The sequence below is a fragment of the Rana temporaria genome, chromosome 9 (assembly GCF_905171775.1).
Source record: "Rana temporaria chromosome 9, aRanTem1.1, whole genome shotgun sequence".
Lineage (NCBI taxonomy): Eukaryota > Metazoa > Chordata > Amphibia > Anura > Ranidae > Rana > Rana temporaria.
The window spans coordinates 87,720,453-87,745,607 of NC_053497.1; the positions used below are offsets into that span (position 1 = coordinate 87,720,453).

The window sequence follows — 25,155 nt, forward strand, 5'->3', positions numbered from 1 at the left end:
AGGCCACCGCTCTTTGTCCTTCTCCTCCGCACCTCAGCCCCGACTGAGCTGAAGATAACGGTGAGGAGGGCACGCCCCTTCCTCCGACGCTGCGTGACGCTCCCCGCCTCCCCCGCACGGCGCGCATACATCACGTGCACACGCTTACCCGGCGGGGAGAGGAAGCAAACACACGCCGGAGGAGGCTCCATGCCACAGGAACACAGAGCGGCACTCACCCGCGCGGCCCCCGGCCAGGTAGGACACATACAGGCCGCTAAGGAACCTCCTTGTCCTGGGATAGGCCCCCGAAACCGAGTCCTTCCCACCCTGCACGCAGCAGTAGATAGTAGCAATGACCAGGGAGACATGTGCTGGGGGAAAAAATAGACCATCCTGTCTTACACAGACATAGTGGACCAAGGCTGCCAATGCAGAGCATACTCAGGCTTACCCCCCTAAGATCTCCCCTGGAGCACCTGCTGTCGAACCAAGTCTCGCAGGCCCCCCTCTAACCTGCTCCATGCCGCAGGACGATTTGCATAGCAAGTGGTCCAATCTTCCCCCATCTCCGTGGGTAGCGTACTAGACCTTCAGGTACTGGGGTCCTGGAAGGAACCCTCTGCCCTGGACCTATACAGCACCCTGGCAACAGGCCCTTTTGGCTCTAAAAAAGGCTCCAAGTCCTGGGCCCACCCCTCCGGAGAGAAGCATTATAAGCAAAACCCCACGACTTGGGGCCCGGGTACTGTCCACTTTGGCTCTGAGACACCTTGGACAGATCCGGTTAGCCTGCCTTGATCCCAAGGATGTGGAGGCAAAGCTATTTCGTGACCAACACCTAAGACACTGGCGAAAAAACTGAGGTACTCCCTCTATGGGAGGGGGTTATATAGGGAGGGGACTTCCTGTCTGAGATTGCCAGTGTCCATCACCTGAAGGTAGACTCTATAAACCGTATAGTAATGAATATGCCGCTCTGTGTCCCGTGATGTACGATAAAGAAATCGTTTTTTATATATATTTTTGGGGATATTAATTATAGCAAAAAGTAAAAAATATTGCTTTTTTTTCAAAATTGTAGCGCTTTTGTTTATAGCGAAAAAAATAGGTGATCAAATACCACCAAAAGAAAGATCTATTTGTGAGGAAAAAATGATTAAAATGTAATTTGGGTAAAGTGTTGCATGACTGCGCAATTGTCATTCAAATTGTAACAGCACTGAAAGCTGAAAAATTGCTTGGGCAGGAAGGGGGTTAAAGTGCCCAGTATTGAGGTTGTTAAACTGCAAAGTAGAAAATTGCTTGATCATTGCTGTTGATCTCTTTTCTGGGTTTAGGTTTGTGGTTGCTTGGTGTGTAAGAAGTGCATAATTTATAATACTTTTACCCCAAAAAAACATTTTTTTATGCTTACCGGGTCCGATAGGTATAATTATCAAAGTTCTGGTAGCACCTCTTCCCTGGACTGTGGTAAAAAGGAATCTCTGGGTTTATCATGGCATGTCTGTTAATATATCGAGGTGAAGACCTTGAATATGAGAAATAATGTAAAACGCATATGTACGCAAGTTACATTAATGAAAATTCACTCTAGTACAAACCAAAAAAAGAAGAAAAAAAAAAGCTAAACATATAACAGGTTCAAATTAAAATGTACCATACTTTATCAATATTAACCTAAGTAATCATCAAAACGAAGAGGAGGGGGGAAAAAAAAAGGAAGGACAGTCCAGTAGTTTATAATTCAGCTTTTTGGAAAATCTATGGCAGCAAAACTGCTAGATCAAAAGCAAAGTTATCATCCATTCCACTGGATGTGCATTCATATTTCATGTAGAACCTTAGCGGACGCTAAGTTTTAATTTAGGATTTGGACAGAATAATAGGGAAGGATTAGAACCTTCATCAGGTTTATATTGGCATGCATCCCCCCATAGACAACTTCCTCTTCCTGTGTGGTCTTAAAGACAGAAGGCAAGTGAAAACTCTTCAAAAAAGGTACACACACACACACACACACACACACACACTTCTACATTAATACATTTTATTATAATACAGTGAAACAATAAAACCCCCTTACAGACTGTTCCACTTTAAAAATGATCTAAGTATAGGCACACATTTACTGCCCCACTGTATGGGGGGGTTTGGATCTGCTCTTTGCAAAACGAAACACTTGTTAAGACCTACTTTGATATGCCAAATCCTCGGCTTTGACGGCGCGGAGATTGGAGAGGTTGAAAGTGTTCATAAGATGTTATATTTGCTGAAGCCTGCAGATAAGGTAATCAGGAAAGTTGTGTGTTTGGTTTGACATCACAGCTACATTCAAAATTTGATTTATACAGACCTTTTTTTCACATACTTTTTTGAATAGTCTTTTCCGAGATTTCAGATCAAGCTCTACAAAATTATAAAATAAGTTTTGTTCCAGTTACAAAACATCTGAACATAATTTCAAAAATAGCCACCACAGAAAAACAGCATAGAAAAATAAAAAAGGAGTTGATCTTCACCAGTGCTCAAGCAGCGTGCTCTTTCCATCTTTATATAGAAATTAAAATTTCCAGTCACATTTGCACATTTTCCTCTTATTTTTTTATTACATTTTCAATACCAACTTGGTGGCACTACCCAGCAAAACAATGTATGGGTACGCAGTCCCCTTTAAGAGCCGCCGGAGGTGCAGGCCCGCTGCGTGGCTGGTGCGATCGTGGCCACAAGAGCCAGAACAGGGATTTGTGTGTGTAAACACACAAATCCCTTGTTCTGTCAGAGAGGAGACATATCGTTTGTTCCTAGTAAGTAGGAACGCCCCCCCTCACACAGTGGGGTTTCCCATACAGATTATAGGAGACAAGTCGGAGCCGACCATGCAGACACGTTTCTTTAGATAAAGACATCAGGGGAGTTAATTAATACACTGAAGCAATCAGAATAATTAACATACTACTTCTCTAATCATTTAGCCTGATGATACAATACACATCTTTTAAGGGTAAACACAGATCTTCTTTACACAACACAATAGATCAATTAACCTTTAGAATAGTGAGGGGACATTAGCACGTCAATAACCGGTCAGAGGAATGAATCACACATGAAATTCCTTTCTACCTCTACAGACATGGCTAGCAGGGAGCAGTATACTGAGACATATAGGCAAATGTATCACAGTCTCCTTCTCCAGTCAGTCCCAACCCCCACAGTAAGAAACACTAACTAGAGAACACATTTAGCCCCTTGATTGCCCTAGTGTTAACCCCTTCCCTACCAGAGACATTTACACAGTAATCAGTGCATTTTTATAGTACTGACCACTGTATAAATGTAAAAAGTGTCCGATCTGTCCGCCGCAATACCGGTAATTACAAATCACCGCCATTACTAGTAAACAAATTAAAAAATGCCATAAATCTTTCCCATAGTTTGTAGATGCTACAACATTTGCCAATATGTAGAAGAATATACAGTGCCTTGCTAAAGTATTCGCCCCCCTTGAACTTTGCGACCTTTTGCCACATTTCAGGCTTCAAACAAAGATATAAAACTAATGGAACACAATCATGAAGTGGAACAAAATTTATTGGATATTTCAAACTTTTAAAAAAAATAAAAAACTGAAAAATTGGGCGTGCAAAATTATTCAGCCCCCTTAAGTTAATACTTTGTAGAGCCACCTTTTGCTGCGATTACAGCTGTAAGTCGCTTGGGGTATTGTCTATCAGTTTTGCACATCGAGAGACTGAAATTTTTGCCCATTCCTCCTTGCAAAACAGCTCAAGCTCAGTGAGGTTGGATGGAGAGCGTTTGTGAACATCAGTTTTCAGTTCTTTCCACAGATTCTCGATTGGATTCAGGTCTGGACTTTGACTTGGCCATTCTAACACCTGGATATGTTTATTTGTGAACCATTCCATTGTAGATTTTGCTTTATGTTTTGGATCATTGTCTTGTTGGAAGACAAATCTCCGTCCCAGTCTCAGGTCTTTTGCAGACTCCATCAGGTTTTCATCCAGAATGGTCTTGTATTTGGCTCCATCCATCTTCCCATCAATTTTAACCACCTTCCCTGTCCCTGCTGAAGAAAAGCAGGTCCAAACCATGATGCTGCCATCACCATGTTTGACAGTGGGAATGGTGTGTTCAGGGTGATGAGCTGTGTTGCTTTTACGCCAAACATAACGTTTTGCATTGTTGCCAAAAAGTTAGATTCCGGTTTCATCTGACCAGAGCACCTTCTTCCACATGTTTGGTGTGTCTCCCAGGTGGCTTGTGGCAAACTTTAAACAACACTTTTTATGGATATCTTTAAGAAATGGCTTTCTTCTTGCCACTCTTCCATAAAGGCCAGATATGTGCAGTATACGACTGATTGTTGTCCTATGGACAGAGTCTCCCACCTCAGCTGTAGATCTCTGCAGTTCATCCAGAGTGATCATGGGCCTCTTGGCTGCATCTCAGTCTTCTCCTTGTATGAGCTGAAAGTTTAGAGACGGCCAGGTCTTCGTAGATTTGCAGTGGTCTGAAACTCCTTCCATTTCAATATTATGGCTTGCACAGTGCTCCTTTGGGATGTTTAAAGCTTGGGAAATCTTTTTGTATCCAAATCCGGCTTTAAACTGCTCCACAACAGTATCTCGGACCTGCCTGGTGTGTTCCTTGTTCTTCATGATGCTCTCTGCGCTTTAAACAGACCTCTGAGACTATCACAGTGCAGGTACATTTATACGGAGACTTGATTACACACAGGTGGATTCTATTTATCATCATTAGTCATTTAGGTCAACATTGGATCATTCAGAGATCCTCACTGAACTTCTGGAGAGAGTTTGCTGCACTGAAAGTAAAGGGGCTGAATAATTTTGCACGCCCAATTTTTCAGTTATTTTTTTTTTTTTTAAGTTTGAAATATCCAATAAATTTCGTTCCACTTTATGATTGTGTCCCACTTGTTGTTGATTCTTCAAAAAAAATTACAGTTTTATATGTTTATGTTTGAAGCCTGAAATGTGGCAAAAGGTCGCAAAGTTCAAGGGGGCTGAATACTTTCAAAGGCACTGTATATTGGCCTAAACTGAAGATTTTTTCAAAAAACATTAATGGGGATATTTATTTTAGCAAAAAGTAAATATAGTTTCTCAAAATTGGTCGCTTTTTGTTTATAGTGCAAAAAAGAAAAACCGCAGAGGTGATCAAATGCCACCAAAAGAAAAGCTTTTTTTTTTTTTTTTTTTACAAATAAAGAAGGGCAAATTTTGCTTGGGTACAGCATCGCACGACCACGCAATTGTCAGTTAAAGAACGCATTGCCGTATCGCAAAAAAATGAAATGTCATTAAGCAGGAAAATCTTCCAGTCTGTAAGTGGTTAATAAAGAAAACAAATTATTTTTAAACATGATTCACAAAGTGCTTTAAATAGAAATTTTTTACACCTCCTTGCATGCACAATTTAGCAATGAATGAATGAATGAATGAATGAATGAAAAACTTATAAAGCGCGGCGCATGCGAACTGAATCGCTTCTGGGCGCTGGTTGTTCGTGTCTCATGACATCAAAAGAGCAGAGTTTTGATCTGTCTTCTGAAAGTCAGGTGGTTTTCCTCCAACCGAATGCTGGTTGGTAAAGCGTTCCATAGTCTAGGACCCTGAAAAGCAAACCTTCTTTCTCCTTTGGACTTGTATTTGGTTTTTGGTACCCTGACCAGATTTTGGTCGGTGGATCGCAGAACGCGATTCGAATTGTGAGGTTCTATCTTGTCGCAAAGATATTGCGGAGCCTTCCCATGGATGCACTTATGTGTCAGGCAGAGTGCTTTAAATACAATTCTGTCTTTTACTGGCAGCCAGTGAAGGGTTCTCAACGATGGTGAGATTGATTCCCATTTTTTTTTCCCAGTCACCAGTCTGGCGGCCGTATTCTGAACGACTTGCAGACGGGAGATTTGGTACTTTGGGAGTCCGAGGTACAGGGCGTTAGCATAGTCCAGTCTGGAATTCACGATTGTTCCCACCACGACTGCTACGTCTTCTTTGGGGATAAATGGAATAAGTCTGCGTAGTAGGCGCAACAGATGGTGCGCTCCGCTGACTACTGACCCTATTTGTGCGTCCATTGTCATGAAGGTGTCGAAGATGACCCCGAGACTTTTGACTTTGGAGCTAGGGGTGATGATTTGGCCCAGAATGGGCGGGGGTGTCCAGGTTGTTGCCAGTTGACTCTTTCGGCTGGCCTGAAACATAAGGAGTTCTGCTTTTGAACTGTTGAGTTTAAGATAACTCTTTGTCATCCAGTTTTCTATCAAAGAGAGACATTTCTCTAAACTGGGATGATGATCCTTTTTGTTGCAGATGCGAAAATACAGTTGCGTATCGTCTGCATAAGAGTGATAGAGTAGTTCTTGGCTACTGATAATATCAAAGAGAGGGCGAAGATTGATGTTGAAAAGCACCAGCGACAGGGGGGATCCTTGGGGGACTCCACATGACACCGTGCGCTTTTCCGACGTGAAAGAACCCAATTGCTCCTGCCATGTTCTTATCTTTACATTAGGCCTCATGCACAGAGGGAGTTTGCACAGAGGGAGTTTGCTTTGCTCCTCTGAATGCCAGAACTCCTGTCAGGATAAAATCTGCTTAAAGAAAAAAAAAACAGGCCTTGAGCTGCATATTGTCAGTTTTTAGAGCATATAGCGCTTGAGCGTTAATGGTTTAAACAGGTGAAAATATAAAAAAAAAAAAAAAATTATAATTTCAGCCATTGGAATACATTTGGGCTCAAATGTGCCTAGCATTTAGGCGCAATCTGCATTTTTTTCTGCTCTTTAGCTCCTGAAAGAGCTTTATTCAGTGTTTTTCTAGCCTGTAAACACATAACGGGAAGGCCAAATATCCTGTCCTCTGTTGGCCTGATAAAAAAAAAAAAAAAAGACACACACACACACTTGAAAAGTGGAGTTAAAGCACAGTGTGTACAAACACTGTCATACACACAGGCAAACAAGAGGCTGTACACGGCTGTTTGGATTGCATGAGAAGGAAAAACAAAAAAACAGACATAACGGTACTTAAAGGAGTCTTTCAGGACAGCACCTGGAGAGAGCGTAGCTCCACCCATGTTCCCAGGAAACACTGCAGTCATGACCTTTAAAAAAGACAGTCCCCTTCCACCATGGCCTCAGTTGTAATCGAATACTTCCAGCCATGCTGAAAAACAAACAAAACAGCAACAAAAAATTAAGCAGATCTTCCCGCAGAGGTAACAACCAATGGGTTCTGCTGTTAGCTAGGTTTAGCAGCGTCAAGAACCATGCTCACTTGGGCCAATAGGGCTCAAAAAGAATTAGGCTTGTGGGCCTCTTGCTGCAATTTTTTGAGTACCAAAAAAGTGGGGTGGAAGTGCAACACAAAACGGAAGGTCCAAAGCTGGACCAATGTGTCCAGGCCCTCCCATTAATTCAGCTTGTTCAGTAAACTGGTCGCATTTGATCGAAAATGCAAACACGACTGTTCGTGATCATCTGAAAGATTTCTGGATTCGGGCTCCACCGATTCTAGAACTCGCTTCCTGTTATTAGATTTAGGCTGTCTTAAGATGCACTGCCCATCAACGAAGCCAAATTGTCTTCTTCCCATGCCAGTTTCTGGATTGCCGAGGCCAGGAGAACCCTGCTTTGTGTGCCTCCCTGCTTTGAGACGTAGGCTAGTGCCGTAGCATTGTCGGATAACATCTGAATGAGATGGCCTTTCACCATCTTCCTTGAATGACCAAAGCCCTAGGAGAATGGCCCTCAGCTCTCTCCCCATTTGAAGGATCTCTTGGTTTCCCCGTTTATCCACAACCCTTTGGAAATCTGGCCCTCGAGATGCATGCCCCCAACCCCAGGAGTTTGCGTCCGTCGGTCTTTTTGCGGCAGGAAATGTCCAGGACAGACCTGAATCCAAATTCATTTGATTCCACCAGCACCATAATTTTCTCCTGACTCGAAGGGGAATTGTGATCTGCTTTTTTAACCGTTAAGACCCGGACCAATATGCAGGTTAAGGACCTTGCCCCTTTTTGCGATTCGGCACTGCATCGCTTTAACTGACAATTGCGCGGTCGTGCGACGTGGCTCCCAAACAAAATTGGCGTCCTTTTCCCCCACAAATAGAGCTTTCTTTTGGTGGTATTTGATCACCTCTGCGGTTTTTATTTTTTGCACTATAAACAAAAATAGAGCGACAATTTTGAAAAAACGAAAATATTTTTTACTTTTTGCTATAATAAATAGCCCCGCTGTAGGGGTGAAGTGTGACCTCATGTGTGTATCTTACTGTATGGGAGCGGGACTGGATGTGTGACATCAGTGATAGTCGTTCCCTATATCAGGGAACAGACGATCACTGACATTGCCACAGAGAAGAACGGTGAAGGTTTGTTTACACTCACCTCTTCCTGTTCTTCAGCTCCTGTGACCCGATCGCTGGACGATCGGGTCCATGGGTCACGCAGGCACGGTCACGGAGCTTCGGACCAGGTCGCGAGCGCGCCGGCGCGCACGCGACCCACGGCTGGGCTCTTAAAGAGGACTTGTATATACACGTCTATGTGCCCAGCTGTGCCACTCTGTCGACGTATATAGTCGTGCGGCAGTCCCTAAGTGGTTAATTCCCAGTGAAACATTTTTCAGAGATGCCTGCTGCAGGTCCCTCAAGTGGAGGCGGGCACACTACTAAATCTGGGATCCAGGTTGTAAGGAGACTCAGCGTTGACATGGCTGTCCAAATTGTAATTGGTATGTTTGTCTGGACCGGTTTCACTGCATTCTGAACTTTCATTACTTTTGCCTCCAGGTGATTATTTTTTCCTGAATTGATGGTATAGCCCAAAAATCTTATGATTTGGGAAGGTACCAGGTTTAACTTCTGCCTGTTCAGAAGCCAGTTCTGTTTAACTTGATCCATGAATCCCTAAGGGCGGCCTTAGAGGAAAGACATGTCTTTTTAAAGGGGAGAACAGTGCTTGGTCTTTGCTGCAACTTTCCCCTAAAAAGAAAACCAAGCAATCAAAATGGCATAAGCTAATAAAGATAAGCCCCCCCCCCCTCATAATATGATGCTGCTAGCGTCTGCCAACACAAGACTCAACCCATCACATTCCCTAGCGTAGTAACCTAGGGCGTGTGATGCAGCCCCCTATCCCTCCGCCTTCGGAAAACAAACTTATTTTGCAGGCAGTTTTTATTTATTTTTTTTAAGACTGTTTTCCCAACTTTTTCTTTACGGAAAAGGCCTTTTTGCCAGCTGTCCGCAAAGCTTTACTTTTAAAACATTTTCCCCTTGCCAGGTTTTTAACCAGAGAGCTCTCCTAGGTGAATTGGCCAGGGCAAAGGCCATAGCAGATGTGCAAACCGACTCCACGGAGGCATCCACAATGTACGCGACCCCCTTTAAAAGCATGGGAAAGTAGGAGAGAATTTTTTCCTTTGCGGCTCCAGCTTCAATATGTGCCTTTATGCGTGTCAGCCAGTACTCCATATTACGAGCCACCTGTTATGAGCCTGCCATGGCAGGCTTAAGATTTCCTAGAGACGAAACCCAAGTCTTCTTGAGGAGGGAGTCCATCCTTTTGTCAATGGGGTTTGCCAATACCCCCATATCCTCAAAGGCCAAGTCTGTTTTTCTGGACACCTGGGAAAACGCTGCACACAGTCTAGGCGATTTGTTCCAGACTGCCACTTCATCCTCTGCAAAGGCAAATCCGGCATTTCAAAACCCTGGACAAAAAGGGCTTCCTCTCTGGGTCTTGCCATTCTTTCTTGAAGGCTTCCACCAGGACTGGAAAGACTCTCCTCTTCTGTTCTCCAAGACCTTCATACATTTGATCATGGACTGACAGACTTCTCTTCTTGAATAACTAAATTGGTGTGGCTGGCTCCCAACAGTGTTTATATCGGGGGATTCTAGTGGCGTCGCCATCCACCTTCTCACCTTCCGACTCCCCTGAGCAGTCTGAAGATGCACCAACGTCCTCTAGTGCCCCCAAGGTAACCCTCCACTGACGGAGGGACCTGCCGACGGACCAAATGCGACATCTTGCTGTGCTGGCAGAGGGTTAGCTGGAGGTTGCGGGGACTGAAAACTTGCAAGCAGCGTTTTATAAGTCTGGAGGTGCTGGAAAGCTCCTTAACGGACGTTGCCAAGTCAGAACCCTGCTCTGTAGAATGTTCCTCAACTAAACCCTCAATGCATTCCCCTACACAAAACCTTGGCCCAAGAACCCCCCAAAATACTCCTACATGATGGGCACTTTCTCTTGGAATTGTGTGGGGACCTAGATTTTTCAGTGGACTTGCCCTGAAACGACAAAACCCAGAAAGCCATCAGAATCTGCCAGCATAAAAAAATAAAACCAAACCAACACCAGGAGTGCACCCCCCAGGACAGACCACCACCAGGGTCCCCGAAGTACACCTTTTCCCCTCTGACCACAAAAGAGTCACTTACCTTAGAGTGGCTGGTGCTGGCGTCACCCAGTGTCCTGACAAAAAATGGTCCCCCCGTGGATAAGGGCCCCCTTGTACTGCACAGGCGCGGCACTTGCGCAGTACGAACCTCAGCAGAGCCGCCGAAAATAGCCAAAGATGTAGAGCTGAGAGTCAGCTCTACACGGCGCCTGCGCAATTACTATGACACATGCTGCACGCTCCCGATGCTAGTGCTACTCTGCAAGGGGTGGGGGTGATTTTTAGCAATAAAGTGCACGTCTTAGCGGGGCATGTTAAAACAAATAAAGGGGGGGGGGTTTGCACTGTTGATGGGCGGATTTGCACGATATATTTAACTAACAAAATAGGCGGTATTTTAAGATGGACAGTGATAAGGGCGGATAGTTCAACGTTGATGGCCAATTTCAACACTTGTCACAGTTTGTTATTATGCTTATGACTTAACCCCTTCACCACAGAACGGCTACAGGGCAAACCCGCCCTTCATTTGTTTTAACATGTCCCGCTAAGACGTGTACTTTATTGCTAAAATCACCCCTGCACCTTGCAGAGTAGCACTAGCATCAGGAGCGTGCGGCATGTGTCAATCATTGCGCAGGCGCAGTGTAGAGCTGACTCTCAGCTCTGCATCTTCAGCAGCTCTATTGAGGTTCGTGCCACGCCTGCGCAGTACAGGGGGATCCTTATCCACCAGGGGGGACTTCAGTGGCAGGACACCGGCACAGATTGGGAAGCGTCTATCTCAGACATCCAGCCAGAAAAAGCAATGTGGTCCATCTTAAGCTGCTCCTAATGCTGTCACTACGGCCGAATGAAGCATCCACCAGCCGTCACGCCGCTCGCTTTATGTCCCGCGGCCGGAACTAGAAGCAATGGGTCAAGCGGAAGTGCTTGCTCCTGCCGAAACAGACGTCGCCCGCCAGCCTCAAGCTCCGTGATGGCCGCCACAGAGCGAGGGGAATCTCGCACCTTGCCCAAGGTACTGGAAAGCGAACGCTCTTACCTGCATCTTCCCCAAGGGAGGACAGGGTGCAGAATCGCACTGTGCAGGAGGCGGGCTCCCCAGCCCAGCTGCTGTGCTTGAAAAAAAATGTGTCTCTCCCTTCCACGAAAAGGCTGGCCTCAGCCTCCCCCGCTTCAAATTGGCCCTGGTTCCTAGCAGTGTCTACCTGTCAGAGGAAACACCGAAAACTGATGGGCTGGAGGGAAGAAGGAGTGGCTTAAAGCTCTAGTGGAGGCAGTGTTTCCTGAGAAGGGAGGAGCTGAAGTCTCTCAAAGGTGCATTCCAGAAAGATGAAAGAGGGAAACGCATCTCAGAGGTATGCACTTCATATTTCTCCATGGCGGAGAAAAACCTAAAACTAAAACTGAGGTCATGGTGGAAAGGGACTGTCTTTTAAAAGGTCATGACTGCAGTGTTTTCTGGGGAGATGGGTGGAACTACACTCTCCAGGTGCTGTCCTGAAAGAATATTTGAGAAAATCTGTACAATGGTTTCCCTAAATCTGTCTTTATATATGGGTTACAAAAATGCCTATTTTAGACGCAGAAATCTCAATTGCTGGCAAACACCTAAATGTTTGGAGGTTTGCTAAAAGGGTGCATGGCATTGTAAACCAAATTTCAGGGATACTGCAGGTTTAACTGACTGATGCAAATTTTAGATTTTTATTTTAGCATAGCACCCTCCTAGACAGGTGCTAGGGGTTAAGCAAATTTAGTATTGGCTCACTGTAACCAGTGTGGCTGTATGTTTTTTTCTGGTCTGTTCAGCATTTCTGGTCTGTTCAATGATTCCCCCTAGGACATCCTGCTATGTGCCTGTGGAGTGTTGAGGCCTCAGGTGGGCGCCCCAAGGGCCGTTTTTCTGGAAGATGCAAAGAGCTGACTGGGGGACTGTCCTCTGTGGATCTAGTCCAGTATCACAGGGAGAAAGTGTTGCATGGATGTTGAAAGGAGGCAACCAACAGGTTCATAGTTATATAGAAGATAAGTGTCCTCCCATTTGTACATAGTTTTTGGAGCATCCCACTCAATTCCATAACCCCATTTAAGTTGCAAAAAATTAAACCAACAAATCGAAAACCCTTTAAATGTTCATCAAGACTGATCATGTGCATGGCTGATGGGCAACTGTTAGGAAAAGGAATCCTAGGCAGCTTTCTAGTGGCTCCTATGGGGGTAGAGCTACAACAGAATTTTTGATGAAGTGGCAAAACTATGCAGTAAAACACGTGTACAGCAAGTATAATATAAAAAAAAAAAAAAAGAAGACACACACACACACAATACACTAGAAATAAAGCACAAACCTAGATCACTGTTGTAACCTGCAGGTATTTTCTGGTAGCTTGCACTTTTCCTATTAGTGGATGAATTCCAGGCAGGGACTGGAATCACCTGGGTCACTGGTTTTAAATGAGCAAGTGGGACAACATGCCTGGGAAAAGAAAATCACAGTCATCCAAAGTTCATGGAAATTGATGTGAAGTTTATGCATCATGAGTGCAAGCAGCATTATATGTAACAGATGAATGAGAAACATAAAACACATACCGGATAGCAGCAAAATGCTGTTATGATGGAGCAGTAAAAAATTGTCTTCTAGAAAACCAAAATTCCCATAAGCAGAACCACAAAAAAATAACCCAATCCCCCCCCCCCCAAAAAAAAAGCTAACACACCACCCACCCCCACGTTGTGCTACTATACAGGAGATTCTGAAATAGTTTTAAATTACATAAATAGAAAGAACAGCATAAACTAATTTTGAAAGGACCTTAAATCACTTGTCCTCCTTTACCCCACTTTGTGACCAGGCCATTATTTGCGATATGACAATGCATTACTTTAACTGAAAATTGTGGTTTTTATTTTGCACTATAAAACAAAAAAATCCAGCCAATTAAATTTTTTTTTTATATTTACAGATTTTATTTTATACTAGTAATGGCGGCGATCAGCGACTTATAGCGGGACTGCGATATTGCAGCGGACAATCGGACACTGACACTTTGTGAGAGCCAGTGACAAGACTATAGTGAAGTGATGAAACAAGAAAAGCTGATCCAGGTGAGTCTCTGGTTATTCCAACGCCGCCCCCCCCCCCACACACACACACACACACTAGTCAGGTGCTAGCCCAGCTCGCATGCTGTGTAACGTAAAGAAATAATTCTGGACGACTGCACTTCCAAAAATCTTTTTATTGAAGCTTGATATGACAAGTGGTTGACAGATAGTGAAGTGATCATTGCCAAAAACATGCACTGCCACAATACTAATGATACTGGCTGGGAAGGGGTTAAACATATAGGGCGATCAAGGGGTTAACTGTGTGCCTAACCAGGGTTTGCGTTTGCCAAGTGTGCCACTTTTACTAGGGGAAGAGATGGATTCTAGTTCCTGCTTTGCAGAAACACAGGATCTATCCCTTACCCCCAGTCAGAACAGGGATCTGCCTTGTTTACATAGGCAGATCGCCTTTCTGTGTAGTTTACCAATGATCACCGGGTCCTGGAGGACATAGAGTGCCCAACATACACAGATCAGGTTCTGTTGTGAATTATCAAGGCGGAAGCTGCTCGTCGGCAGCATGTGCACCTCCCCCCCCCCCCCCCCCTGCAGGCGGAAGTGAGGATTTTGAATATATATGTGATCCGGTACACAGTCCCTTGCAGTTGGGCTGTGACATAAAGACCACGGCAGGGTCCATAGTTCTGCGCTGTATACGAAAGGCGCCAAGGGACAGTCAACTCCAGGGGGGGGGGGGGTCCTAGCATCACCTGCCGGGGGGCAGTGGAAGATCAGGTAGCAGACTGTTTCTCCTTCAATAATAAAAAAAAATAAAAAGATGATGATGAACCCTTTGCTTTAAAAGGCTGCAAAACTATAGCACTAAGCAAAACTTTTAAAGGATTGGACAGAAAGAAATACAAATCTGCAGACTGTCATTGCATAGCTTTTGTTCCTTCAATGCAACATGGAGGCTGCCAAAACAGATATTTCCTGAAAATGCTGGTGACCTGGTTGTAATGTGGATGCAATGATTTCAGTACTTTGAGGTGCTAACCTATACAAAGTATGCAGGTCTGCAATTCTGAATTCTACTCTGCATGTCTGTTAGAGGGCAACTTAAATGAATGAAACCAGATACAGCCAGGCATCTATAATTTTTAGGAGACCTTAGCATCCACATTTCTCTCAGAAAAGGTATGAAAGGTGCTCTTCAAAATGTGTGGTTGTAGAGGCAAGCTCTAGGTAGTCCGTAAGAATATGGATCAAGAAAAGATGTAGAATCTACACAGTAAACTTACACAAGATGTAATATAGAATACAATAACTTACTTCTCTGCAAGCTCTTCGATAAACACAGTTACAGAGTTGCTGTCATGTCCAACTTCTTGGATATGGGCATTATAATATCGTCCACCAGGCTCTAAGCGTACCTATACAAATGCAAGCACTAAATATTTAAAGTGTAACTGTACATTTAATATACAATTCAGAAAACAGGATATAGCCATAAATACAAGTCTCAGGTGCATTGTTCACCCATTTCACTGACCTTGGCTGTACAGTGGAAGGCAGTGTTTTATTCAGAAGCAGAGGCAAACATCTCTATTTTACTGTTCACATGCAGCTCCTAGCCTATTGAAATTAATGCCAAGAGGTGTTCAATGAGCCAGATCCTGTGCATGTGTAATACAAAAGGTGACTGAAGAAAACACTGCCTGGAGAAGCACAACTGCAACCGTGCTAAAGGCTTCATTCGTGGGCCATCTATTTGTTTGGTGAAGGCTATATTTTTGTATACAAAAGAGCTACATCAAATGGTACCAGAACAATCTTCAATTCACTCACCTGACATTTGTCACCCAAACAGTATTGCCTTCCTGCAAAAACCATATATTCAGTTTTCTGTAGCTCTGTGGATAAAAAAAAAAGTTAAAATCTGATTAAAAAGAAAAAAAGTGCAAGAGTAGAATTTCTCCAATACCTGCCTTTGCTCATGGGCAAGCATCAGTGGCATATATTCAAAGGTTGCAATGCATGTTAAGCACACAAATCGCTATACGACGGTATGTACAGCAAAAAATAAATAAAAAAATCAGCATACTGTGAATGTTGGAAGTGAGCACAATGTAATGTTAGAAAAATGTTTTTAGGGTGAACCTCCGCTTTAATAAGCCTGATTTTAACTGTGGAAATAAGAGTTGCCATTTGTCTTTTCACAACAATAAATCTGGTAATATTCTACACTCAGATTTCACCCTGCTGTTTTTCTTACCCCATTGTCTAATGTTGGGCCATGGCCCCTCCAATGTACCTCCATGAATACTATGTTGTCTCAAACCACTTGCCTTTGACGCCATGTCCAATATTCAGCACAAATATGCTCACTTTTTGCCGCAGCATGTGCCACACTTTCTCAAGTAGTCAGGCCCAAGTTATGATCTTGCACACATGCAGTGTTTTCAAAAAATGCTACTGGATAGATTTTTTATATATATATATATATATATATATATATATATATATATATATATATATATATATATATAAATAAATAAATAAAAAAGGGATAAAAATCGATCACAAATCTACCAACGAGTTAGCCACATGCTTTACCTTTTCGGCTATCTAGCCAGACATCAAATTCTACATTCCTGTAGATTTCTGGGTCAAGAGCTTTTAACACTTTATATGGAAAAGGCATCTTGTTAGGATTTTCTGTGGTCTACAAAAAAACAAAGCAAACGATTTAACAATTTTAGATATTCTGTTGCAACTGAAAGCAATTTCTCATCACCATCATTTACATAAGAAACTGTCCACAAAACAATAAAAAAAAGGGGGGTATATTATATTATATATTACATTACACACACACACACACACACACACACACACACACATATATATATATATATATATATATATATATATATATATATATATATATATATATAAAAAGTCTACACACCCCTGTTAAAAATGTCAGGTTTCTGTAAAGTAAAAACATGACAAAGATAAAATTTCAGAATTTTCCACCTTTACTGTGACTTATAAACTGTACAACTCAATTGAAAAACCAACAAATCTTTAGGGGCGAGTAAAACTAAAATAATGTGGTTGCATGTGGATGTAGCTGTGTTTAGAATTGAGCAATCACATTCAAACTCATGTTAAATAGGAGTCAGTACACACCTATCATTTAAAGTCCCTCCGATTTATCCCAAATAAAAGTTCAGCTGTTCTAGTAGGCATTTCCCAATATTTTCTTAGTCGCATCCTACAGCAAAAGCCATGATCCGCAGAGAGCTTCTGAAGTAATTGCTACAATAAATAACTATTCTGAAGGCGTTTACGGATTCCCTCTATTTATTGCATATATGTATTAATTTGTCTATACCTATAATTAGCTAGTCTATTAAGACTGATAAGCACAATGATATAAGGTTAGCTATGAAAATAAACACACAGCTTAGAAAAAAAATAATATCGAATTTCCCAAGAAAATGGGGATCTGCCAACATGAAACACTAATGTAAAGTATACAGCATATAACAGAACATCAAAGATACTCATCACAGGGCTTTCCTCAAGATATTGTTTTGTCAGCTGGGCTCAGGATGGCAAAAGAGCCATGGGGCTCACAGAAGCAGTCCAAAAGCCAAAAAAGGGGCAATTTCCCTTCTGTGTGCACCCTTTACACTCATAACCACCCCCACTTGTCTCCTGTCTAATAAGATATTGCCAAGAGGTAGTCCATTTAATATTATATTTCTGACCGTCCTGACGTATTGGCCTCTAGGAGCAGTATTGTCAATGTATCCTCTCCAGGTGCCTGTTGATCCTTAGGTCTTTGTCACCCCCCCGCCATCAATCATCCTGGCAGCCATGGCTCTCTTTGAAAATTGCTTGCAGAGTGCTAATCAATGATTTCCATCTTATCGCACTAGCCGGACAGGAACCAGGCTTTTGTTATGCAGATTCTAAAATGCTACAAAGCTTTGAATGTAACTGGTTACATTCCATCTTGGTTGTATCAACCAGAAAGAAACACCAACAAAATGATATTAAATCATGTTGCCTTCCAACGGCTTTTAAAGCATCAAAGGAATCTCATTATTAAAAAAGGTATCAGACAGGAGAAGTGTACAAAAGAATTTCCAAGGCATTAGATATACCATGGAACACAGTCATCAAGTGGAGAAAATATGGCCATAATTCCAAAAGATATGCTTGCACTAGACATCACCAAAAGAACACCATAGCCACAGTGAAGCATGGTGGTGGCAGCATCATGCATTGAGGCCATTTTTCTTCAGCTGGAACAGGGGCCTTATTCAAGGTAGAGGGAATTATAAACCGCTCCAAATACCAGTCAATATTGGCACAAAACCTTTAGGCTTCTGCTAGAAAGCTGAACATGAAGAGGAACTTCATCTTTCAGCATGACGACCCAAAGCATACATCCAAATCAATAAAAGAAATGGCTTCACCAGAAGATTAGAGTTTTGGAATGGCCCAGCCAGAGCCCAGACCTGAATCCGATTGAAAATCTGTAGGGTTATCTGAAGAGGACCATGTACAAGGAGATGCCCTCTCAATCTGACAGATTTATAGTGTTTTTCCAAAGAAGAATGGGCAAATATTGTCAAGTCAAGATGTGCCATGCTGATGACTCCTACCCAAAAAGACCGTGCTGTGATCAAATCAAAAAGGTGCTTAGTATTAGTTTAAGAGTGTGCAGACTTATGGCAACCATATTTTTTTTTTTCCCTCCACCTAAAATTTCAGTTTGTTGTTCAACTGACTTGTACAGTTTATAGGTCACATTAAAAAGGTGGTAAAACTTCTGAATTAATTTATCTTGGTCTCATATTTTACATCACAGAAACCTGACATTTTAACAGGGGTGTATTGACTTTTTATATCCACTGTATATGCATAAAACCCATGTAGTTTCAACATTTGATGCCATCTTCATTCAAAGAATGCTATAACTCACCACCTCACCTTGTCCAGAGAATGTTTGCACTCAGAACATGCAACTCATTCTCTGAATGGCACTGGCATCAAGCGACTGACCTCCAGTGTTCAGAATTCAGCGAGGCAGACAGAAGCAAGTGGCGATCACTAGAGTACAGGTGTCTACCTAAGGGATTTCCAGCCTTCAGTGTCAGGTATGGCAAAAAGCCCCATTAGACTTACCAGTAACAGTATTTCCAGGAACCTTCCAGGACAGCTACTTGAGAGATGATTGGCTCCACCCTCTACAGGAAACACAAATCTGATACAATTTAAAAGGCCCCTCCCTTTCCTCTGACCCTCAGTTGTTTAGAAGATTAAGCAAACCTCCACCAAAGTGCACTCGGCAGAGGAAAAAACATAGAAACATAAAAAACCACCACCAGGTGAAAGTAAAATAGGGTGGGAATATAGACGCTGTCCTGGAAGGTTTCTGGAAATACTGTTACCGGTAAGTCTAACAGGGTTTTCCCCCCTCACCTTCCAGGACAGCTACTTGAGGATAAGCAAGATTCTATACCTTAGGGAGGGACGACAGCCTGAAGCACTTTCCTACCAAAGGAGAGGTCCTGGCTGGAAAGCATCTGAACTCTATAATGTTTGACAAATGCATGAGAGGACGACCAGACAGCAGCTTTATGAATTTCTTCCCATGATGCCCCCCTTTTTTTCCCCTTGACGTAGCCATGGATCTCGTTGAATGAGCCCTAATTCAAGAAGAAGGAATACGACCTGACGCTTTGTATGCTTTACAAATAGCTTCCCTAATCCACCTAGCAATAGAGCTTTTAGATGCTTTGGACCCCTTCTTGGGGCCACTGAACAATACTAAACAGCTGGGAGGAACTCCTAAACCCACTGAATTTCTCTAGGTAAAAGCAGAAGACCTCTCTTTACGTCTAGAAGACTAAATCTTTCCTCCTTGGGAGAGGTACAAAAACTAGGTAGGACTACTTCCTGGGACCTATGAAAGTTTGAAGATACTTTGGGCAAATAGAAAGGAGAAAGGATCAGACCTAAATCGCTACCCTGTTCACTAGAATCCTCAGGAAGGGGTCTTTACAGGAGAGGGACTGCAGATCAGAAATCCTTCTCCCTGACGCAATAGCCAAAGGGAAGGAAATCTTCAAGAAAATTGATTTCAGGGAAGCCTCATGCAAAGGCTCAAAAGGAGCCCTTGTTAGAGCATTTAACACAATTGACAGATCCCAAGGAGGCACATGTTTGACGACCTTGGGAGCATGTCTAGATCTGGCTAAAAGGAGCCTCCTAACTAAAGGATCTTCTGCTAGTCTCTTGTCTGAAAACACAGACAGGGCCACAACCTGAACCCTAAGGGTGCTGACAGATGGTCCTGTCTCTACTCCCTGGTGCAAAAAATCCAATATACAGGGAGTGGAAAAAGAGTCTAAACCGGATTTCCTTTGCTAGGAAAAAAAGTTTTCCAAACTTTCCCATAGATTCTCCTTGTGACCAACTTGCGTATGTCCAGGATAGATTGAGTACATTTCTCTGAACACCCTCTCAACTGTAAGATGCGCCGCTCAGCCTTCAGGCCGTCAAATGAAAGGTCTGAGAGCTTGGATGCAACACTAGTCCCTGATGGAGTAGATCCTTCTGATTTGGTAGGGGCCAGGGAAGATCCACAGAGAGGGCATTCAGAGAGGAAAACCAACTCCTCCTGGGCCACCAGGGGGCAATCACTTCTGCTCGATCCTGAAGAATTTTCCGAACTACCAGGAGGTAAGAGGAGAAAAGGAGGGAAGGCATAGGCCAGAGCGAAATCCCACGGGAAGGAGAGAGCATCCATCCCCAAGGACCCGTCTCTCTCTCCAGTGAGAACGCCAGCAGTTTTCTGTTGAGACTGGAGGCAAAAATATCCACTGCAGAAAGACCCCATCTTAGCAAAATCTCCCAGAACGTGCCTTGATGCAGCTCTCAACAGCTGGAACTGACGCTTACTCTGTTTAGATAGTCCGCCAGTGTATTCTCTGTTCCCCTGATGTGGACTGCCCTGATTGAGGAGACATTGATTTCTGCCCAGGACAGAATCTGCTGTGTCAGCGTTAGAAGCGACTCCGAACGAGTGCCCCCTTGCATGTTCAGGTACGCACAGTTGTGGCATTGTCTGAGAAAACCAAAAGGTCTCTTGAACAGACCCTCTGTTGCAGAGCCAAGAGAGCTTTCCCCACAGCTAGTGGTTCCCTGAAATTTGGGGGAGCGGCCTGCTTCCTCTGGCAACCAGGCTCCCTGGGCCTGCCAGCCATGAGAGTGCGCACCCCAGCCCCACAGACTTTTACTGGAGCATGTTGCGCCCAGTTCTTCCCTCCCTGCAGGTTTTCCTGCTGCTCCCACCAGGAGAGATTGAGAAAATCCTCTCTTGGCAGCTGCATCAGCTGATCTAGAGAACCCTTCCTGCGATCCCAACGGTGTAAGAGAAGCGCCTAACGGGGTCTGGAGTGTAATTGAGCCCAGGGAACCCTTGGGATGGCAGCAGTCATTAACCCCAATAACTGCACGATACGCCGAGAGGTCTGCGGGAGCAATTTGAAGGCCTCAACTGAGAGAAGTTTCAAAATTTTCTCCTCAGTAAGAAAAATCTTTTGGGCAACAGAGTCTATTAGATAACCCAGAAAAAGTATGCTCTGAGAGGGTACCAAACAAGACTTCTGTTGATTGACTTTCCACCCCAGTTTCTGAAAGGTCTGCAAGACCAACTGCATATCCCAGGTAAGGGACTCGGATAAAGATCAGAAAATCGTCCAGATATGGGAAGATTGATACACTTTGCATCCGAAAAAAGGCCATGACTTTGGCCATGATCTTTGTAAAAATTCTGGGTGCTGCCGAGAGATCGAAAAGGAAATGCATTGAACTAGCAATGACTCGGCCCGTTGTCCATGAGAAAATCGCAAATCTGAGGAACCTTCGGTGGCTTTGGCAGATTGGAACATGAAAATGAACGTCCTGAAGATCCAGGGTTAACATAAAGACCTCTGGCCACAATAGATTTCTTACAGAATAAATGTTTTTCATCTGGAAACGTCTGTAGGGAATAAATTTGTTCCGGATGCTTAAATTGATGACCATACGGAAGCCGCCGGAGGCTTTTTGAAACAGAAAGACGTGGGAATAAAATCCCTGTAACTTTTGATTTTTCGGAACAGGAGATATAGCCCCCTCTGTTTCCCAGATGGAAACTAGATTTAACATGGCTTGTCTCTCGGCAGATGGGCAAGAAAAAAATCTCTTGGGGGGGGGGGGGCTGTAACCCCTTTCCAATGTCTGAAGAATAAAAGGAATTGTCGGAAATTTCAAATCTCTGCACATTCTTTGACGAAATGGGACAGCCTTCCCCCTACCCCTATTCTGGTGTCACTGGGGATTCTTGGAAGGGGCTAAAAGGTGCAAAGAGATACCCCCTCTTTTGCTTATGTTAAAAGACCACTTTCTTTACCTGTTGGTTTTAAAATTAACCTTGTTCTGGAAACCGCAAAAAGGCTTCTTATTCTGTGGCTTGGCTTTTGAGAAGGGAACCATTTACTCTTCTCAGAGGAACGAGCTAGGACCTCCACCAAGGAGGAACCGAATAAGAGCTTGCCTTCAAAAGGGAATGCCGCAGAGAGTGTTCTCGGAGGTAAGGTCCTCCTCCCAAGATTTAAGCCAGATAGCCCGTCTGACTGAATTAACGAGAGCAGAAGACCTCGGAGCTTTCACAGAGACTGCAGCTGCATCAGCCAAGGCGGCCACGGATTTGGCAATGAGTTGGAGAGACTCCCCAATCTCCTCTTTGGGGGGTGTCGGATGAAAGAAGATCATCCAGATGCTGAACCCATATGTCCAAATTTGCTCTTTAAGAACCCTTGAGTCTTCAAAAGACAGGCCTGACCTCTTGGATACCTGTCACGTACCTGACGGGAGACTGAAGTGATGAGGTCGGCATCTTGTATCTCCAGCCCTGGTCCCGCTGGCGGTGAAACAGAGGAAACCAAGGGACAGGAGGAACAGGAGTGCCTGCAGATGTAGACCCGGAAACCTGTAGCAGGGGGCGCAAGCCTAGAAGAGCAGGACAACCATGAGATCACGTAGGGCAGCTGTGCACCAAGGATCAGCCGGGGTTAAAGAGGCACTCCTCTAGAACAGTGGCACTGGGACATCAGATGATGTTAAGTCCCTGGAAGAATTGCAGCAGGAAGTCGCAGGACAGAAGTCGCAGACACTAGGAGGTTGAAGAGGAGCGACACAGGAAGCAGATGCAGGGTCACAAAAGGTAGCCGGGTCAGGTAACAGGTGGGCAGCGAGGTACAAAACAGCAGGCAGAAGCAGGGTCAAATGGGTAGCCAGGATCAGCAACCAGTAATCGGAACAGAAGCAGAGTCCAGAAGCAGGGTGAAGGCAAGCCAGGTTCAGCAACAGGTATCAAGCAGGATCACAACAGGGTTCAGGATATCGGGTAACAGCTGAAGACCAGTCAGCAAGGGTCTGGGGCCCGGGCACTTCCTTAAATAGGCCGCCTGGCACCAATTGGAGCTAGGGACGCACCAGATCAGAAGTATAGTGCGAACCAATGGTCTCGGACATTAACAGAGGAAGGGGTCTAGCCGAGGCTGAAGGCTCTTGAGCTATGACACTAGATGAGGAAGGTCCTAGCCCTGCTACTCTGTCATTAAAAGACCGGAAGGAGGCTACAACCTCCTTCATAGAAGACATGAGCTCTTTCAAAAGAGGTAGTCTCTGACCTAGCCCTAGATGGAATACAGTCCCCTCAAAACAGTTTTTTATATCCATCAGAAAGCCTGGCCCTACAGATTGCACATTTCTTTTTCACCGGTTTGTCCTAGAAAAAAAAGGCAGAAACAAGGAGTCATAAGCAAAGAAGGTCCATACAAAAAAAGTCCCCTGTATAATCACAGACAAGGGCTTACCTTGGAGGCAGTATGGGACCCGGAGGCTGCCGCTGGTTCAATCCGAGCGGGTGATCCATCCTCAGACCTGTCCTCAAACTCCATAAGGCGAGTGGAGAAGATGGGCTGCTGTAGTCCTGCTAAAATGCGCCTGTCCGGCATTTCAGCAGACTGTTCCCCAGCAGCATGTCCTCAGTGTATCACACCGTGTTCCTTATCAACACGGCGCTGGCCACGTCAACGGAAGTCCTCCGACGCCATCTTGGTACACCTCGGCGAATCACGAGGATGACAAAGATGCCCCACAGGCAGAGCTGGGGAAAAACCTGAAGGAAGTTGCCACCACTTCACCAGGTAAGTACCTCTAAAATAGGGAACCCTTCTGGCAGAAAGTACAGGGACCAATACACCCAGGACTTGGCCACAACCAGTACTGGATGATGCCAGAGAAGGGGGGTCCGCCAGCCACAGTTACCAGACCTAGGAAAAACAAAAAACAGGATTTTTAAAACAGCTTACCTGTAAAATCCTTTTCTTGGAGTACCACGGGACACAGAGTCTTTATCTTTACATAATGGGTTAAGGGTCACCAGCGGTGATTGGACACTGGCACAACCAGTTGAAGACAGTTCCCCTCCATATAACCCCCTCCTATCAGGGAAGCAGTTTTGTAGCAAGCAATAAGGTTCCCATAAGAAGGGGGGGGGGATCTCCGTGTCCCGTGGTGTACTCCAAGAAAAGGATTTTACAGGCAAGCCGTTTTAAAAATCCTGTTTTCTTTATCGTACACCACGGGACACAGAGCCTTTATCATTACATAATGGGACGTTTCCAGAGCAATGCTCCATATGAAGGGGGGGGGGAGACACAGATCAAGCAGGCCGCCATGTACTAGAAGCTTTATACCGCTGCCTGCAGCACACTTCACCCAAAGGTGGCATCCTCCTGTCCTTTTACGTCCACCTGATAAAATTTGGAAAATGTGTGAACTGAGGACCAAGTTGCAGCTTTACAGATCTGAGTCACCAAAGCCTGGTGGTGCACTGCCCATGAAGCACTTATCGCCATGATAGAGTGTGCCCAAACAGAAAAAGGAGGAGTCCTATTCTTTAAACCAAAGGCTTGAATAATTGTCTGTCGACTTTATCTTGAGATAGTGGATCTTGACGCCGCTTGTCCCTTCTTGGGACCATCTGGCAAAATAAACAAAACATCTGTTTTACTTATCTGAGCGGTTGCCTGCAGATACGCCTTTAACTGCTCTCACAAGATCTAGAGAGTGTAATAATTTTTCCTCCGCTGTCTGCGGATCTGGAAAAGGGGAAGGCAGGACAATGTCCTGATTTAAATGAAAAGCCGATACCACCTTAGGTAAAAAGGCAGGATGGGGGTCGTAGTACAATTTTGTCTATGACAAACTAAATAAGGCTCTTTACAGGAAAGATATGCTAATTCAGATACTCTTCTGGCCGAAGTGATAGCAATCAAAAAGGCCAACTTCTTGCTTAAAAGAATCAGCGGAATGTGGCGAATAGGTTCAAAGGGTAGCTTCTGCAACACTGATAATACTAGATTCAGATCCCATGGGCACAAGGGAGACTTGACTGGCTAATTGATCCGCAGTACTCCCTGAATGAAAGCCCACACTAGGGAATGAGATGCCAGTGGTCTTTGAAAGAAGACTGATAGAGCTGATATTTGACCCTTAATGGTACTAAAGGCCGATTTCATATCCAC

General features: G+C 44.2%; 1 protein-coding gene across 1 annotated transcript in view; it reads right to left on the minus strand.

The window, feature by feature from the left end:
• The window catches only part of ALG13 (ALG13 UDP-N-acetylglucosaminyltransferase subunit), a 401,371-nt gene that overhangs the window by 166,354 nt on the left and 209,862 nt on the right, over window positions 1–25,155 (minus strand). The window contains exons 15-21 of the mRNA XM_040325249.1: window positions 16,109–16,217; window positions 15,341–15,405; window positions 14,825–14,925; window positions 12,790–12,917; window positions 2,336–2,388; window positions 2,176–2,258; window positions 1,397–1,510 (exon numbers count right to left, since the gene is read on the minus strand). Of these exons, the coding sequence (XP_040181183.1) occupies window positions 1,397–1,510; window positions 2,176–2,258; window positions 2,336–2,388; window positions 12,790–12,917; window positions 14,825–14,925; window positions 15,341–15,405; window positions 16,109–16,217 (653 nt within the window). The remainder of the gene's footprint in view (window positions 1–1,396; window positions 1,511–2,175; window positions 2,259–2,335; window positions 2,389–12,789; window positions 12,918–14,824; window positions 14,926–15,340; window positions 15,406–16,108; window positions 16,218–25,155) is intronic.